The sequence below is a fragment of the Molossus molossus genome, unplaced genomic scaffold, assembly GCF_014108415.1.
Source record: "Molossus molossus isolate mMolMol1 unplaced genomic scaffold, mMolMol1.p scaffold_m16_p_1, whole genome shotgun sequence".
NCBI classification, from domain to species: Eukaryota; Metazoa; Chordata; class Mammalia; order Chiroptera; family Molossidae; genus Molossus; species Molossus molossus.
Genome location: NW_023425344.1, coordinates 165,890,263 through 165,909,980, shown reverse-complemented (window position 1 = coordinate 165,909,980; position 19,718 = coordinate 165,890,263). Strand labels below are relative to the sequence as shown.

General features: G+C 39.7%; 2 protein-coding genes and 1 pseudogene across 2 annotated transcripts in view; 1 reads left to right on the top strand and 2 right to left on the bottom strand.

The window, feature by feature from the left end:
• The window catches only part of AKAP6 (A-kinase anchoring protein 6), a 291,396-nt gene that overhangs the window by 47,306 nt on the left and 224,372 nt on the right, over nt 1-19,718 (bottom strand). The window lies entirely within an intron of this gene.
• On the top strand, nt 14,087-14,288 carry LOC118621008 (annotated as a pseudogene).
• On the bottom strand, nt 14,535-16,715 carry LOC118635330 (heat shock protein HSP 90-beta-like). Its single transcript, XM_036270073.1, is given in 5 exon segments — nt 14,535-14,812; nt 14,815-15,187; nt 15,189-15,699; nt 15,701-16,119; nt 16,122-16,715. Coding segments are annotated over 5 exon segments (2,175 nt in total).

Sequence of the window (19,718 nt, the reverse complement as noted above, 5' to 3'; positions counted from 1 at the left end):
ATATGCTCAGCCGTGAGCAATTGAACAAGGACGACTCTGGAGGTGCCATCAGATTGGAGGTCTCTTATAGATACCCCTCTCATGCCAAGTAATTTAGCTGCACCCCTAATCTTCTCTTTTTCACTGATTTCTGCATCTAAAATGTTGGGTCCCACCTCAACACCTAGGTGATTAACAATTTATAATTTAACGAAATATGTCTTTAGGTTACATATGAATGCCAAACAGATTACATGCTTTGATTCAAAGTCCCAGGAAACACAAAAGACAGAAGTTCTCCAAACAGAAATTTCCCAATTCACTCTCAGATATTTTGGAGCCCAAGTTTAGTTTTCTATGGGCTGGGTATAAGTGAAATAAGAATATAAAGAATTTTGATCTATAACATCTATTATTTGACACACAGAAAGGGTTAAGCACCATTGTTCTTCTGAAGCTTGACCAACTAAGCAGTAATGTTCTAAAAACAGAAGTTAGGATACTGGAGCATTACTGCACTATTTGTTGGTTGCTGTGTTTCTTTTAGTAACTGATCACACTATTTAAAAAGGATATGCACGCGTCAAAGTAGCATTCTGCCTCTGGAAGCATCTGTATTGTTGCAGTGACCCTAAGCTGAACAATTCAAGCAAAATAGTGGATACATATGTCTAAAAATATTATATCTTTTCTTTGCCTACGGATAGTGTGTAAGTGATATTCTAATTCAAAGCCTTTAGGAGAAATGATGATTATATCCACAAACATCACCGCATTACTAATCTCCTGCTACTGCCACAATCGGACTGTTCTAACAGTTAACAGATTGCTTATTAATCAACAAGGGTAAACAAGACAATGCAATTTCGTTTAGTGGGAGAGTTTTAATGCCTGAAAGTATTTGTGCTTAAAATGTTAATCTAGATAAGGCTTCATTAGAAGTCTTAAAATGATAAAGTGCGGCTCACTGAAATGTGCGTGGAGTGGTAGTCGATCAGCAGGTGGACATTTCATACAGATGTTCTACTTATTGCTATAGTACATGCGGTAGCCATTTAAATGACCCTATCTCAGTAATAGCTGGAATTCTATTATTTCTGTAATGAGAGAACCCTGCACCCTTAATATTTCTGAATTTAAAATAAGGTGAATGACAATTTCCCAAACCTCTATTTATGGCAAAATATGACTAGGAGTTTTATTATTCAATTTATACCAATGTGGCTTTTTTAGTTACGTTTCCTGAACTTATCCTTATTTCTTTTCCTAGGGTTCATCACTATTTTCCTACATAACTCCTGATAGTAACCACCAGGTCTGACAAATTCCTTTACTGATGCTATTCATTAGCTCAGTGCGGAAGGAAGAGAAACCCCCAGACGTTCAAAGATGAAATTTGAGGTCGACTAAAGCCATAGGTGTTGTTTCCGTTTGTTTCAACGCTGCTAACTGCCTCAGCCCACACGCATTCTCTCTCTCAAAGCTGCTTTTTAAAAAACTGTTGACATTCAATATTTGACTATTGGATTTTCACAATTGTGCAATTTTTTCTCTATATATCCAGAGAAGTTAGTCTATATTCTGGATTAATAATTTACCCTATATGCTCATTTAGAGATTCACAGTACTTTATTTTTTTCTTTATTGATTTGAGAGACAGAGGAAGGAAGAGGGAGAGAGAGAGAAACACTGATGAGAGAGAACATCGACTGGCTGCCTCCCACATGCCCCCCACTGGGGATCGGGCCCACGACCTGGGCATGTGCCCTGATCGGGAATCGAACCTGTGACCTCCTGATGCATGGGTCAACGCTCAATCACTGAGCCACACCGGCCAGGCGAGAATCACAGTACTTTAAAAAGGAGGGAAAACTAGATATTTTACATGATCAATATATTTTTCAGTACTTTTTTTTTTATATCTAGGAGATATAATTGATAAAATATCATCCTTCTACATAAATGGGTTTCCATGACAACCATTGACACATACTAAATGAAATCAGTGCATTTCTTAAAATCAGTGGTTTACATTATTTCCATGACAAACTAAGCATAGAGAAATATGAACTATAACTACCAGGAACAAATGATTATAACTATGTTTGGCTTAGATTTGCAGGGAAAAGTACTTTGAAACAGAAACCCAAGCTAAGCAATCTAAGGCAGGCACAGAACAAGACGAAGTTATCCCTGCCTCCTGGCCCACCTCGCGGGTACACTGCCCCTTCCGTCCCAGGCACTGGTTTAGGCACAGCGGCTTCCACAAGGAGAGCTGACTGCTCCTTCTCTCAAGGAGCTGAGCGTCTCCTGGAGGTGGAGTATACACGTAACGGTAGCAAGCACAGTGCAGAGAGGGGTGCGAGCAGGAGTCTGTGTGAGTTGCTCTTGAGGGATACAGTGTGAGCCTGATGGTCCGAGTTGGGTGGTGGTGGCTGTAAGGATGGAAGGTACAGAAGCAAGTGGATTGGAGCAGCGAGAGCACCTAGTGTGTTGGGGGGCGGGGGGAGAGTGGAGCCGCTGGAAGAGGAAGTAAGGAACAGAAAAATTGGAATCCAACCACGACTCATCAGTCCACCAGCCAACGTTCTAACAGTTGAGCCAAACCTGCCGTGGCTGTAGGTTTTAAATGAGGTAAGGGAGGTGAATGTGCGTGTGAATAGTGAGGATGTGACCCAAATGTCCCGTGGGGTCGATGCACGTGCTGAAGGGTAGGCATTGACTTGGGGGCTGAGAAAGACCATTACTAGCTGGAGCAGACAGGTTGAGCTTCCTGGGGTTAGAACTGCACTGTGGAAGTTGCTGAGAATCATAAAGACGAAGGAAGAGAAGAGAGCACAGGCATTACATTTGCAGGATTCACATAAGAAAAGGTCGGGAAACCACAACCTTTGTAACATTTTACAGCAGAATGGAATATGATGATACTCCTAACTCCATTTTCCACCCGTCCACCCAGATGTGCTCACTGAGTGTGTTCTCAGTGGTGGGGATGTAACAGTGAGCAACAAGATTTCTGCTTTCAAGGAACTTACATTCAGATGTGTGGGGGCTGGCAGGATGTGGTGAGAGGTTGAAAACAAAACAAATAAATATAAAGAAAATATCAGATAGTGATAATGGCTATAAAATTTTTAAAAAGGTGATATGATAGAAAGTGGGGGGATTACTTTAAATTGGATCATCAATAAAGGAGGTGACATCACATAATGTCAAATTCAGATGTACAAATAAAATATAACTTATGTTGCCATAATTTAGACAAGATAATGTTTATAAATCCAAGGCTAATTTATGCCATAAAAGGCTTATTTATGATAAGTATAGGGTATAATGATTGAAGATTGAATGCTTACCAAAAAATAAATAAAATTTAAAAAGCTCTTGGTACAATTAAGTCAGGAAAAAATAGTCTTTTCAACAAATGGTGCTGGGACAACCGGATATCCACATGCAAAAGAATGAACTGGACCCCCACCTCATACCATATGCAAAACTAACTCAAAATGGATCATGGACCTAAATGTAAGAGCTACAACTAAAACACTTCAAAGAAAACGAAGGAGTAAATCTCCATGACCTAAGGTAGGCAATGGTTTTTTTAGATATGACACCAAAAGTACAAGTGACTTTTGAACAACCTAATCAAAATTAAAAACTTTTGGAGTTAAAATGACACCATAAAAAAGTAAAACGATAATCCACAGAATGGGAGAAAATATCTGAAGATTTTGCATTTGATAAAGGACTTGTATCCAGAATATATAAAGAACTCTTAAAACTCAACAATATAGCCCAGCTGGTATGGCTCAGTGGTTGAGCATTGACCCATGAACCAAGAGGTCACCGGTTTGATTCCCAGTCAGGGCACATGCCCAGGTTGTGAGCCAAATCCTCAGTGGGGGGCATGCAGGAGGCGGCCAATTGATCTCTCTCATCTATGTTTCTCTCTCTCTCTCCCTCTCCCTTCTTCTCTCTCTAAAAATCAATAAAAAACAAAACAAAAAAAAAAAAAACACTAAAAAAACCCCTCAACAATATAAAGATGAGTCATTTCATTTTAAAAGCAGGCAAAATATTTGAAGAGACATTGCTCCAGCGATGACATGCAATGGCCAGTAAACACATGAAAAGATATCCAACATCATTACCATCATGGAAATGTACATCTAAACCCTAATATTAGATACTACTTTGCCTCTACTAGGATGCCCCCAAACACAAAAAAAAATCAGAAATAATGTTGGGCCCTGGCCAGTTTGGCTCAGCGGTTAGAGCGTCAGCCTGTGGTCCGGAGAGACCCGGGTTCGGTTCCCGCTAAGGGCACGTACTTCGGTTGCAGTTTGTCCCCGGCCCTGGTTGGTCGTGCGGGTGGCAGCCACTCGATGTGTCCCTTCATGTCGATGTTTCTCCCTCTCTCTCCCTTCCTCTCTCTCCCTCCCACTCTATCTGTACAAAAAATGGAAAAAATATCCTCGGGTGAGGATTAAAAAAAAAAAAAAAGAAAGAAATAATGTTGGCAAGGATGTAGGGAAATTAGAAAATTAAAACCCTCGTATGTTGCTTGTGGAATTGCAAAATGAAATGATGCACTCATTTTGGAAACCAATATGACATTTCCTAAAAAGTTAAACATAGACTTACCGTTTGATTCAACAATTTCTCTCCTAGCTATATGCCCAAAGAATTGAAAACATGAAAAACACACGAAAACCTGTACACAAATATTCATAACTGCATTATTAATAATAGCCAAAAAGTAGAAACAACCCAACACCATCAATGGATGAATAGATTTTTAAAAAGAAGTATATCCATACAATGTAATATCATTTGGCAATAAAAATAAATAAAGTACTGATACATACAACAACATGAATAAACTTTGAAAACATTATGCTAGGTGAAAGAAGCTAGTCTCAAAATGCCACATATTGTGTGATTCCATTTATATGAAATGGGCAGAATAGGCAAATGCACCGAAACAGAAGGCATGTTAGTGGTAACCATGGGCTGCAGTCCAGAGGTAACAAGGAGTGATGGCTAATGTATGAGGGGTTTCTTTTGGGAGTGGTGAAAACATTCTGAAATTAGATTTTATGGTATGTAAAGTATATCCCAATAACACTGTTATTTTTTAAATATCACTTGGTAAGTCCAGGTATATATTATCAACCATGTAACTGATTATATAATCAGAGTCTGTACCATTCCTTTGGGGTGTGTTGTAACAACAGACCCTATAATATTACTAATACCACTCAGTCATCATGGTTTTGCAACCATGGATCAATACACAGATTAACACATTTACAAACACAAACTTAGAGCTTTTTAAAAGTAATGGCTATATAATTTCTTGGGATAGAGTCATAAATGCAAACCTATACATCTCAGATAAGACATTCTTCTATATAACAAAAATAATGCAGTACCTTTTAAAATATAGCTGTCCTACTTCAAGAAATATCATAAAACATAAACAGAAAAGTAAACATAAAAAAGCATGGATCTGGAAAAAGAGTTGAAGAAAATGTGAAAGTTGAAAATGTTAGTTATGTCTAATTACTGCAGTGATGTTTCATATATAGTCATATACATCTTATAACATCGATTGGCTGCCTCCTGCACACCCCCTATTGGGGATGGAGCCCACAGCCCAGGCATGTGCCCTGATGGGGAATCGAACCCGGGACTTCTCAGTCCATGGGATGACGCTCAATCCAATGAGCCACACCAGGTGGGCGGACATTTTAATCTATTGCGTTGTTGGTGTCAGTATAAAAATGAGAGATCTGACATATCAAATATACTTCATGTACTTTACCAAGATCACTCTGAGTTGACTATATGTATCTGAACCAATACAAAATAAAAATAATATTGTTCTCTTTAAATATTTAATCAAGATTTACTTAATGCAAAATAATAACCAAAATCATGAATTGCTAGAGCACTATTGTTAGCTATTTTATTAGCTATTTTTCATTAATCTATACCAATGTCAAACATTTTGTGTATTTCTGTGTGCTAAGCATTTTTAAGTATTTTATAGTATTGACTCATTTAATCCTTACAACAGTACTATGAAATATATATTATTGTCATCTACCTATTTTATAAATGAAGAAATGGAGACACAAAGAGGCTAAGTATCTGATCAGAGATAACACAGCTAATAAGCAACAAAAGCAGGATTTTAGCCCAGGCAACCTGAATTCAGAGCCAATTCACAAAAACACTATGCTGTGTTTTCATAAGAGAGCTGATAAAGCTTAGAAGATTTCTACGTTATCAGACTATCGCTCCCCCTGACTTCTAACCAGGAGCGGCCACAGCCATAAAGTTATTGTAGTTAATTTAAGACAGCCAGCAATTTTTGTACACCATTCAGGGGTGTATCTTCTACCCATTCCTCAACCTGCAAATATGTTGATAATGGTAATCTGTGCAACTCTTAAGGGTGGTTATGATAGCAGAGATGGAAGAGTACTAATCCATTCATTGAACAAATATTTATTGAACACCTATTATAACAGGCAGTCTTCTGAGTGAAGAAAACAGTGAACAAAACAGACAAAACTTTCTGCTCTCAAGAACGTCATATTATCGCAGATGGTGGGAGATAATCTCTTTTCTGAGAAAGCTATAATTCATATAAATAGTAAGAAAGAGTTTGAACAAAAGTAGGAAACATTCATTAGGCAAATGATTATAAAGTTTCCAACAAGGGGTCAACAGAACTTTTGGTCCTGATAACTCCATTCTTGAGCTAATGATGTGCTTAACTTAATAACTAGTGTATAAATGTTGCAAATAAAAATTTCCATCCTGGAATTATAAAGGAGTAATTCTTTAAACCAGCAAAAAATTAAAATCCCCAAGTGAAGTATGAATGATAACTTGCATGTTTTAAAGAAAATGTGGTCACATGACATCTGTGTATTTTAACTGATTGCAAACTTAAAAGACAATGTCAGACAATATAGGAACTCAGTTCAGTTGCAAACTCTGGGACTTAATCTATATTGAAACTAAATATTCTATAAGCATGCAATGAAGTGCAAAAAATAGCAATTGAAAAATGACATGATTAAATGGCACGACATGCAATCATTTGCTCTCAATTATATCAATGTATCTTCTTCATTTCTAGAAGTCAGGCAGAAATATTGTTTTTTAAATGCCTCTATTAAATTGGTCACCAATAATAAAATAGATGAGAGTCCTAATAAGCTCATTTACATAACATATATCATACACTACAAAACTATTCTCTCCAAACAGTTTTGCTCATAGATTTGTCTCCTGGTTGTCATGAGTCTTTGCTACATTAGCAAATTTTAAAAGCGTAATACTGCCGTCAGGACCATTTGTAGAAAAATGTTTATGAAACTTTTCTAGTTAACCCTTGGCAGGATCCTTATTGCTAATTATGGACAAGGTATTGATATAATATCTTGGCTGTCACATTTTATTACGGTGATGGTAGAAGCAGAATCTAGGTCTGACATTTTGGAAATACCATCTAATTGGAAGTCAGAAAACAGAGAATGACAGTTTTAAGTAGATTATAACTTATTTCAAAATAACAAACTGGTTTATCTAATGTAAAAACTAGATTTTAAAAATAGTATAAAACCCCCTGAATTAATTCACCGAGCACATCCCTATCAACTCCTAAAAGAGGTCTAGGATATGTGCCCAAATAGCTTTAAAATTGTACATGATAATATAAGTCCAGGTTCAACACTAAGTGATTTCTTATAAGCATTTCAAATAAAAATATTTTCAGTGAATACTTTCATTTTTTAAGGAAAAACATCCCCTTTCTGTTCATCTAGGTATCAGTGAGGTCCAAAGGTCAGCCACCTTTACCTCTATGGACTAATTAGCCTGACCTTTGACCTAGAAAAAATCTGACTTTTCCGTGCAATCTAGTATCCTTTCCAATTAAGTTGAATCATTAAGGACCACCAGGATTATTAATTAATACTACAAATTCTTGAAGACTCTTGGACGAAAGGTGTCATCACCAAAAAAGGTAATCATTCTTTTATAAATACTCACTTTTATTTTAATTATCTGCATCTTCATGTGTTGAAAAAATATTAATTATATTTGAAAAGGAGTATTTCTATTTCCCTTCGCTGTTTTTTAGCTGTGGGCCAAAATATAATAACCATTCTCAAAACGCAGACCCTCACTGTTATTCCATGAAAGCTGTTGATATCCTCGTGCGGTACCCTTTAATTTCTTTGTGACTTTCCCTGTACTAGGTTAAGTACTTTTAAATATGTTTGTTTTTAAGAATTAGGCTCAGTGGTCATGTGCTTAGTTCATATTCACATGTAATTAGTAATGTTATATATTTTCTTTTCTAAATTAAAAACACTATTAAAATTCCAGACATACAAAACAATATGAAGATTAAGTTACTCTAAAGAAAACTGTAATAGCTTACAGATTGCTTGTATCATTACTAAAATGCTGGTATCTATTACAGAGTCTCCCTGGAATAAAGAATGCACTTTTGGCAATAATCTTTTAAAAACATGTCCATTATTGTTAAGATGCTAAACCAGTCTGCAATTACAGAAAGGTACTTCCAGCAATAAAGGGGAAAGGCGGCTGTATAAATGCAACTCAGCCATTCTACTACAAAATGCCTTTTCTTAAAATCCTACAATCACTCCTTTCATAAGCAGATAAGGCATTAATTGCCATTTATTTTTACCTTATTATATTTTGAAATCTATTTACAATCCCTACTGTGCTTTTTATCTCTTATTGATTTCGTGCAAATCATTTCAAAGCAACTCTGGGGACTGGTTGAAGGTGATTTTGTTCTCTTAGGTTACCTGTCAATCCCAATACCTGAACTCATCTGTGTTTTCGATGGGTTTTACGTATTCCCTGGCCAGGTCAAAGGAATATCCCGTACAGTCTTGAGGAGAGGAAGTAAAAAATGCTTTACGACAAGGTACAGAGCAATACACCGTGAGGCTAAATCTAGGCGAGAAGGATCATCATAAAGACCACACCTGGAAAATGAAAGACTATCCAGAAGGAAAGCAAGAGAACACAGGAGCAAGGATGACCCAGGAGGAATTCCCAGGGATAATGTGAAACACACAGGAGATTATTGGAATAATTAATTTCATGACTCACTCAACTCTGATGCATGGTATTTCTCTAGCTCTCTCATCCATACAATAGTTGGCTACTCTTCACCACTCTCTTCTTTAGTAAGAAAAAAAAAAAAAAAAGAAACAAAAACACACACACAACAAAAAACCCTATTTTTCCAGACCTATCTTTGGCTAACTTTTCTCTCTATTTCCTATGAGGCCATTCCTGGAACTCACCATAAAGCTCAGAGTGTTACTTCAAGGATAACAGCTAGGAATTGGTATTTGGGGGAAGTATTCCTATAATTCCAGAATCCTACAGATGGTAAGGAAATGAATTCAAGAGCTCTAGGGACACAGTTAGAGTGCAGGAAGAGAGTTAGGCTATGGGGACTAACACCACTTAAAAGGAGGGAAATGATACGAGGGGCAAAGAGTCATTATTAGAAAGACCCTTCTGTTCATTCATTGACCACTCCCTAACCTAGAAGAAGCGGAGGTACAGACAGCTCTATAAACTTCACACTTCTGATTTTTTTTTTTATAGCATCTAAAATAAATAGGACATTTTCCTGTGAATTCGGACCGCTAGAAATTTGCGTCTTAGCTTTTCCCTTTGTGTTTGTTGTGGAAGCCCAGGGCAACTCAACTCTTTTCCACCGGTTTTCAGTATTCCCAGACGTGCAGTAACGCTAACCACGCTCTCGGGGTCATTTAAAAGCTTAACTAATATATAATAGCAAAACACTTTTCAACCATTATATTAGGTAGTAGAGAGATGCCAACTAAATATTAGCCAACTGGTAAATTGCTATAATGATTATATAGCTCAAAGCAATATTCTGAACCCTTGTGAAGAGGAAATGTAATAAGAACTTCTTTCTTTAAACACTCCCATAGCTAAAACAAAGCGGAGGTCCAGGAGAATTCTTTAAGAACATTTTCTTGAACAAAGATCTTTTTTTTCTTTTTTCTTTCTTCCTTCTGAGAAGAGACACCAACTCTTTCTCCTGCCTGCTCCTCAGAAGACTGATTGAATACATGACATGGCGGGAGTGGAGGGTTAGTCCTCACATTCATCCTATCTAATACTTTGGTGGCAAGGCAGAATAGAAGTCACCTGAGCATAAAGGTGTTTTAGTTGAACATTTGAGAAGCGACTTAGCCTGAGTGAAAAACCACAATTTAGTCTTCTGCTAGTTTGGCAGTAACTAGTTGTGTGATCTCAAGTAAGTCATGTAACTTTTATATGCCCCCAGTACCCTTTTTCTAAAAAGCGATGCTCCTTTAGCCTTTAGCATCTTCTGGCATCAGATTATTACACAACTTTATTCTGTTATGACACGGGAAAAATATCATATGGTTGTCTGAGGTGGACTTTTAAAAAATTATAAAGTACAACCTTCAATATCTGTCTGTTGCAAGTAGACTCTCATTTCCTCAGATAAAATTCTAGTAGTAATGGAATATTAATTTTCTTTTGTCTCTATCACTTTTATTTATTTTCTTTTTCACTGACCTGAACTGTGGGCAATTGCTTTAACTGGACAAGTGTATTGGCGCAATCATTTGCACAAATCAACCTTACTTGGTCTCAGATTCTGCTCATGCCTTGGTCATGTTCTAACATCTTCAAAGTCTAATTCCAAATATCTTTATAGTGAGAACCACATGCCTAAGCAAAACACATGAGACTGAAATGTTAACTTCTGTGGTTGTTTTCATAAAGCTTTGAAGTCTGCTGCACCAGTGTTTTATTGAACGTTAGGATGGTGTGGTTGAATGAATATCCATTGGTTCTCTTGCCGGTTGGTCTTGGCTAACAGATAATGGAGCAAATGAGTCTTGAAACATCCCTCCAATCCCTAAAGGTCACTTCTCCTGCCATAACTAAAGGGCAATAAAGAGCACTTTGATAAAAGGAGGAGCGTGTGAGAGGAGATGGGTCACTGTCTATCCTATGCTTCTCAAGGAAGCTTCTAACACCAGCCTTGTCCATCGATTTTACACTTGTCCCGATGACATTAAACTCAAAAAGAAAGAAAAATATCCTTAGGGAAGAGAATGTGATATTCTAAAGGTACAGAGTATAAATTAGGATTTAATCAACAGTTTAGAGCATCGGTGAAATTAAGAGAGAGATAAGTTTAAGCTAATTTTTTTCGGATGGGATTAATGATTTATGCTTCTGCCCTATTTTAGAGAGGTTTGGGGAGGAGTAAGACACTAATGTCTGTAAAGCTCTTTAAACTCTTCAGATGGAGGTGCAACATAAGCGTAAGGTGAGAAATGATAGGCACTCCATGCTGAGTTGAACTCCTGAGAGTAAAGACCTTGGAAATGAGAAGCTGCTGTAGAAAAGACGGTAAGTCTCTGAGTTTCAGTGCCAGAGGAACCTTGGTTTGTTGTTTAAGTGTTTTTAACACTGTGTAAAATAGTGCTTTATAGAATTAACAAGCATTTCTACATTTCCTGTTAATCACAAAGTCCCTTGTGATGATCATTTTTTTATTTCTATTCATCAAATGAGATAGGCTTATTATTTCTTTTTATAGAGGAAGAACAGAAATGTGAACATTGCAAAGACATCAATGACGACTCACATGAAATCACTGGTCCTGCGTTATTGGACCACGGCCTGGATTAGGATTCAGTAGGTGTGGGCTGCCATCTGGTTCTGGCTCTGGTTCTGTCCTGGGTGAGTCATTTAATTTACCAGAGACTTGGTTTTCTCTTCTTTGGAATAGGAGGTTGAGCTGGCTAAATGATCTCAGGTCTCATCTCATGATGAAATTTTACAACCTGTTAAGTACTCATGACTCTAAGGCATTGCCTATGGCACTATGAAGGGCACACAAAACAAATTTGACTTCAAGATAGCTCCTACTTTAAAATGTTTTATACTCTTAAAACAATGAAATACCACCACATGCCTATTTTTTTTATTTTGATAATCCTCACTGAGGATATTTTTTCCTAGAGAGAATTTTAGAGAGAGTGGAAAGGAGGGAGGGAGGGAAAGAGAGAAACATCAATGTAGGAAAGACACATTGATTGGTTGCCTCCCTCACATGCCCTGACTGGGCCAGGGATCAAACCTGCAACCCAGGTACATGTCCTTGACCAGGAATCAAACCCATGACACTGTCCAGGGCCATGTACCTATTAGAATGGCCAAAATTTGGAACAATGACAATACCAAATGCTAGCAAGGATGTGGAAAAACAACAGAACCTCTTATTTATTGCTAGAGGGAATACAAATGGTACCTGCACTTTGGAAGACTGTTAGTTTCTTATAAAATAAATATACTCCAACCATAAGATCCAGCAAACGTGATCCTTGGTATTTATTCAGAGAAGTTGAAAACATGTTCACACAAAAGCTTGCACATAAATGTTTATAGTAGCTTTATTCATAATTCCTCAAACCTGGAAGCAACTAAGATGTCCTTCAGTAGGTGAGTGGTTTAATAGACTATGCTTCATCCAGACAATGGAATATCATTCAGTGCTAAAAAGAAGTCAGCGCTGCAGCCATAAAAAGTCATGGAGGAATCTTAAATGCATATTATTAAGTGAAAAAAAGCCAATCTGAAAAGGCTAAATACTGTATAGTCCAATCATGCAACATTCTAGAAAAGGCGATTATGATGTGTCAAAGTAGGTTCAGCAATTGTCACAAAGGTACACCTCTGGTGGGGGATGCTGCTAATGGGGAGACTATAAATGTGTGGGAGCAGGGAGTGTGTGAGAAATCACCGTGCCCTACCCTCAATTGTGCTGCGAACATAAAACTGCTCTAAAAAATAAAATCTTTAAAGACAGTTTATATTCTAACTTGGTAACAAGAGACATAGATTCATACATATACACACGAATACAATTTAAATAGGCACGTAAAACAACACAGGACTTCCTCCCATCACTATGTCCAGGCTCGGACGCATGCGCTTACTGTTCTAGGCTCCCCTCCTTCACTTCAGATCTCAGTTTAGAACCGCGCACTCTGGGAACTTCCTCGCCTCTCCCCACAACAACCTGCGCTCCCAGGAAGGTCCCATGTACTTCCCGAGCACGCTGAAGAGCACACCCCACATTCTGTTTGACCTGCCTGTTGACGTGGCGATATCCCCCTTTAGATGTGTGTCCCTTGGAAGAAGACAATGGCTGATTCACCACAGTATTCCCAGCGCCCAGCACAGCACTTAACATGTGTTTGCTTAAGAGAATGACGCTGAATGAATTAAGAATATTCCTTTCCACACTCCTAAAATAATTTCGAACTGGCTCCTCCAGAACCCCTTCATCCTTACACAAGTTCTCTTGCTTTCAATGCCTTTCATTGAAGATTTCCTTTGTTTAAAGCAGGGCTGGGGGACGTCCTGCCCTCACGGAATGAGGCCCGTGAAATCATTTGGTCTGGCCCTGCCAAGGTAACCGTACAAGGCGCCAAAGTAAAATTGCTTGAGTGTTAGTTTGTCTCGGAGAACAGCCTCAGATTGGATTACTGACTTAGCACAAGATACTGAAAAAACACTGAAGGATTCTTCAGAGTTCCCATTTTTTTCTCTGGCTCGTGATGAGACAGTGGACATCAATACTGCCCAACTGGCCGTTTTCATTCGTGGGATAACTGCAGGGTTTGACACGCAAGAGGAACTGTGTCACTGGAAGCCACGCATGGCACTGTAAGAGGTCAGGACTTGTTTGAGAGACTTGTTTTATCAATGAAAAAACTTGAGTTAACATTTGGAAAGTTAAATGGTCTTACTACAGATGGAGCTCCAGCCACGGTTGGCTCGCAAAAAGGGTTCACTGCATTTGTCAAGAAAGGACTAACTCATCTCAGTCTTGATCCAAGTAATTTAATTATATGCCACTGCATCATACACCAAGAAAGTCTCTGTGCACAGTCGTTGCGGCTCAACAATATAATGCCAACAGTAGTGCCATGCATACATTTTGTCAAAAGCAATAGCTTCTCGGCCTTTTGGCTAAGATCAAGTGCATTTTGTCAAAAGCAGAGGGTTTAACAGCCACCAGCTTAAGGAGTTACTGAATGATCTTGACTCTGAGTATGATGATCTTGCTCATCACTGTGAAGTGTGGTGGCTGAGCTGCAGGAACATGCTCATGAGGTTTTTTGTTTTGTTTTTTTAAAAAAACTGCATCTTCTTTATTTTGCATACCTTAATTTCAGAACAAAATAAGAAAATAAAAATACCACAATACACAACATCCAAACCTGATGTCAAACATGAGAAGGCTTGAGGCCCTTGTAACGTGTCTAAGGCAAAGACAGGAGAGGGGGAAAAACCACTAAACGTCACCAGAGGAAACCAGGTGGGCTGGGGCCACTCAGGGCTGCTGGGGAAACATGAAGACACTACACAGAGGACACAGGGTCTGCAGGTAGAAACTCCTAATCTCCTTCTTCCATGCGAGAGGCATCCGCATCACCCTCAAGAGGGGGGGTCGCATCAGGAACAGCGGCACTGGGTTCTTCTGCTGTCACTTCATCTTCGTCAATGCCCAGGCCGAGCTTGATCATGCGGTAGATGCGGTTGGAGTGGGTCTGGGGGTCCTCAAGTGAGAAGCCAGGAGAGAGCAGCGCAGTTTCAAACAGCAACACCAGAAGGCCCTGGACGGACTTGTCATTCTTGTCTGCTTCCGCCTTCTGCCACAGAGTCTCCACAATGGGTGGTTGGGGTTGATCTCCAGGTGCTTGTTGGCCATCATGTAGCCCATTGTTGAGTTATCCCGAAGTGCGTGGGCTTTCATGATATGCTCCACGTTAGCTGTCCAACCGTAAGTGCTAGTCACAGTGCAGCAGGGTGAAGACACAAGCCTATTGGAGACTGTCACCCTCTCAACCTTTTTATCCAAGATTTCTTTCATGACTTTGCAGAGGTTCTCAAACTTGGCCTTGCTCTCTTCCATTTTCTTTTTCTCCTCTTCATCCTCAGGTAGCTCCCGGCCCTCCTTGGTGACTGAGACGAAGCTTTTCCCATCAAACTCCTCGAGCTGCTGCACACAGTACTCATCAATAGGCTCTGTCACATATACTACTTCATTCAAATCCCCGCTTCTGCACTTGCTCCACAAAAGCAGAGTTGGCAACCTGCTCTTTGCTCTCACCAGTGATGTAGTAGATGAACTTCTGGGTCTCCATGCGAGAGACATACTCAGAAAGAGAAGTCATTTCATCTCCAGACTGGGAGGTGTGATAGAGCAGAAGCTCAGAAAGGCGTTGCTGATTAGTCAAGTCCTCATGGGTTCCAAGCTTTAGGTTTTCAGAGAATGCCTCATAGAATTTCTTACAGTTCTCCTTGTCTTCTGCCAGCTCAGAGAAGAGCTCAAGGCACTTCTTAACAATGTTTTTACGAATGACCTTCAAGATTTTGCTCTGCTGGAGCATTTCTCGGGAGATGTTCAAGGGCAGGTCCTCAAAGTCAACCACACCGCAGATGAAGTTGAGATACTCTGATATCAACTCATCGCAGCTATCCATTATGAACACACGGTGGACATGGAGTTTGATGTTGTTGTTCTTCTTCTTGTTCTCAAAGAGATCAAAGGGAGCCTGACGGGATGAAAAGCAGTGCCCTGAATTCCAACTGACCTTCTACAGAGAAGTGCTTGACTGCCAAGTGGTCTTCCCAGTCATTGGTAAGGCTCCTATAGAACTCTCCATATTCCTCCTGGGTGATGTCATCAGGGTTTCTGGTCCAAATGGGCTTGGTCTTGTTCAGTTCTTCATGATCAGTATACTTCTCTTTAATCTTCTTTGTTTTCTTTTTCTTATCCTTAGCACTATCATCCTCCTCATCTGAGCCCACATCTTCAACCTCGGGTTTCTCTTCATCATTTTTATCTTCCTCTTCTTTCTCCTCCTTCTCTTCTTCTGCTTCATCATCACTAATTTCTTTCTCTCGTTCCTTCTCCAAATAAAGGGTGATGAGATAACCTATGAACTGTGAGTGCTTCTTCACCATTTCTTTGACCTTCCTCTCCTCTCCTCGAAGTATTCTATCTGGTCTTCTTTAAGGTGGAGGATCACTTTGGTACCCCGGCCAATGGGCTCACTATGGTCAGCTCGCACAGTGAAGGAACCCCCAGCAGAAGACTCCCAGGCATACTGCTCATCGTCATTGTGCTTTGTGATCACAACCACTTTCTCTGCCACGAGGTAGGCAGAATAAAAGCCAACACCAAATTGTCCAGTCAATGAGATGTCTGCACCAGCCTGAAGAGCCTCCATAAATGTTTTTGTGCCGGACTTGGCAATTGTTCCCAGATTATTTATGAGATCAGCTTTGATCATGCCAATACCTGTGTCCACCAGAGTCAGGGTGCATTCCTGGGGGTTGGGGATGGTGTCAATTTTCATCTCTTTACCACTGTCCAGCTTGGAAGGGTCAGTCAGGCTCTCATAGAGTATCTTGCCCAAGGCAACGGAAGCGTTACTGATCAACTCCCGAAGAAAAATTTCCTTGTTGGAATAGAAAGTATTGATAATGAGAGACATGAGTTGGGCAATTTCTGCCTAGAAGGCAAAAGTCTCCACCACCTCCTCTCCATGGTGCACCACCTGCTTAGGCATCTTGAAGGTGAAGAGATCCAAGTACAGGCAGAGCAAGGACGGTATTTGGCTCATAAACCACAAGCGGTCTGTGTGGGGGTAACCCAAGAGTGCTCATGAGCTTTTACGAACTGTGGGGTGAAGTCAAGCAGTTCCTAGAGAGGAAGGGAAAGCCTGTCAGGGAACTCAATGATAGCAAGTGGCTGTGTGATTTGGCGTCCATGGTGGACATTACCACATCACTTCCAGAGCTGAACGTCAAGCTGCAGGGCCTCAACCAGCTTCTCCGCTCCCTGCTTTCAAACACGAAATCATCTGAAGCTAAATTAAGGCTGTGGAAAGGGCAACTCGAAAGGAATAACACAGTGCATTTCTCCACTCTGGAAGGACAAAACCTTCTACAACACTTGAATATGCTGGTGAATGTGTGAAACTAATTGAGGCGTTTAATGAATGAGTCAAGGACGTGAAAAGTAAACCAATGGAATTGAACATCTCTGCTACACCATTCAATGTGGAACCAGCTGATCTGTCTGATAACCTACAACACAAAGTCATTCAGCTGCAAAGCGATGATGAACTGAAAGCTAGATACAACCACCTCCCACTGCTTGAAGTCTATGACCATTATATAAGCAATGATGGATTTCCCACTTTGAAGAGACATGCACTGAAATATGCATCTGTGTTCAGAACAACTTACTGCTGCGAGCAGTTATTTTCAAAACTTACCATCGCAAAGAGTCCACTGCACTCCAGACTGACTTGACACAAACCTGGAAAAGCAGTTGCAAGTAGCAACATATCCATTCCAGCTAACATCACACGCCTCGCCAGAGAAAAGCAGTTCCAGCCATCACTTTAGGGATGAGTAAATTAAATGTATTACCAAATATAACAGGCTAATTTTTAAGTTGATAATTTTGTATGGCCCGAGAATGTTATAAATATCCAAAAGGCCCTGAGCAGAAAAAAAGTTTCCCACGCTTTGTTTAAAGGGTACTGTGAGCCTTGGCCAGATAGCTCATTTGGTTAGAGAATCGTCCCGATACACCAAGGTTGCAGGTTCAGTTCCCAGTCAGAGCACATACAAGAATCAACCAACATATGCATAAATAAGTGGAACAACAAATTGATGTTTCTCTCTCTTTCACTTTCTTCCTATGTCTCTCTCTAAAATTAACTAAAAGAAAAAAAAAAGATGGATTCAATTTTTAATAAAAGGTGTGGTATTGGGTGGGGGGACTGTGTGCCAATGCCAAGACAACAGCATCTTGGGGAGTGGAGCTTTTGGAGGGAATGGGGTCTGAGGGAGGCCTCCCTTCTCCTCACCCCTACCAGCAAAGCAGGTCCCAAAGCCGGTCATTTCTAACCCTGCAGTCTCTCTTAAATCCAGCTTCCTTTCTTCCAGTGTAATTACATGTTTCAAGTCCCCAGAATGTGGCACCTACAGTACAGATAACTGCCTCCTAATGGGCTTTTTCCCGTTAAGCTGATGGACATATATCTCTGCAAGACCCCTCTCCTGCTCTGGGACACTGAGGTTGCCCCTCACAAATGACAAAAGTGCAGGCTCCTTGGCTTGCATTCAGCTTTACCTGACATTAGACATGTTGGTACCTCTATGCTTCTGTATCAACACACAAATTTGTTATCTCATGTATATGATCTATATTTTCTCATCCCTGAATTATAATAAAACTAAAGGGAATCTAAATTTTCCATTTTGTTTTTGGAAATATTTGTACAGGGAGCTACGTATAGAATCTTTCAGAGAACCCATCTCAGCACCCAGTCCTGGAAAACAAAACTCGCTTCTTAAAAATAAACAGAGATAGAAAACCAACACACTCACTGACAGACACTCTAGTTCAAAAGAGGGCCCAACTGGTGGGCTCAAAGCAAAATGAACTAATAGACCCTTTTGAAATAGAATTAATAAAAGAAAAAAGAAAACCTTAGAAAATTTCAATCCATTTCTTGAAAATATACACAAGGATATTATTGCATCCATGGTGCTGAGGTAGGCACTTTTGAAGATGGAACAAATTAAGATCAGCAAAGATTATACAAAGATGAAAAGAACTTTTATTGAATTAAAAATTGCAATGGTGCGGCTGGTGTGGCTCAGTGGTTGAGCATAGACCCATATACCAAGAGGCTGCCAATTAGATTCCCGGTGAGGACACATGCCCAGGTTGTGAGCCTGATCCCAAGTGGGGAGCATGCAGGAGGCAGCCAATCAATGTTCTCTCTCATCGATGTTTCTATCTCTCTCTCCCTCTTCCTTCCTCTCTCTCTAAAATTAAATAAAGGACAAAAATTGCAATGAAGACTATAAGCTGAAAAATTAGGTACTGCAGAAATACAAAACAACCTCTGAGAATTCTACCAGAAGTCCTTAGTTAAAGACATGAAAATAAGCCCTGGCCGGTTTGGCTCAGCAGTTAGAGTGCCTGCCTGTGGTCCAGAGAGACCCGAGTTCGGTTCCCACTAAGGGCATGTACTTCAATTGCAGTTTGTCCCTGGCCCTGGTTGGGTCGTGCGGGTGGCAGCAACTCGATGTGTCCCTTTCACGTCGATGTTTCTCTCTCTCTCTCTTCCTCTCTCTCTCTCTCCTGCTCTATCTAAATAATGAAAAAATGTCCTCCAGTGAGGATTAAAAAAAAAAAAAAGACATGAAAATAAGAATTGATTTCTTTAAGTGAAAGAAAGATCTAGGGGACTCAATATGCACAGAGTGGGACCTCCAAAAGGGGGTAACTAAGCATATGAACTGGCAACAGTCAAACAGTAAATAAAATTCTCTGATCTGAAGCAGGATTTAAAATTTCAAAATCAATTAGGACTCACTAAGTCACCTGCGAAAGCATTGAAAGAAGACCGACACCCAGGCACATACAAGTGGAACACAAAGCTACTATGTGGGAACAAAAATCAGACTTCTCCTTTATGACTATAAATGCCAAAAACAGTTTTGATGGCAAAAATTATACTCCCTATAGCAAAATTTTATATTCAGCC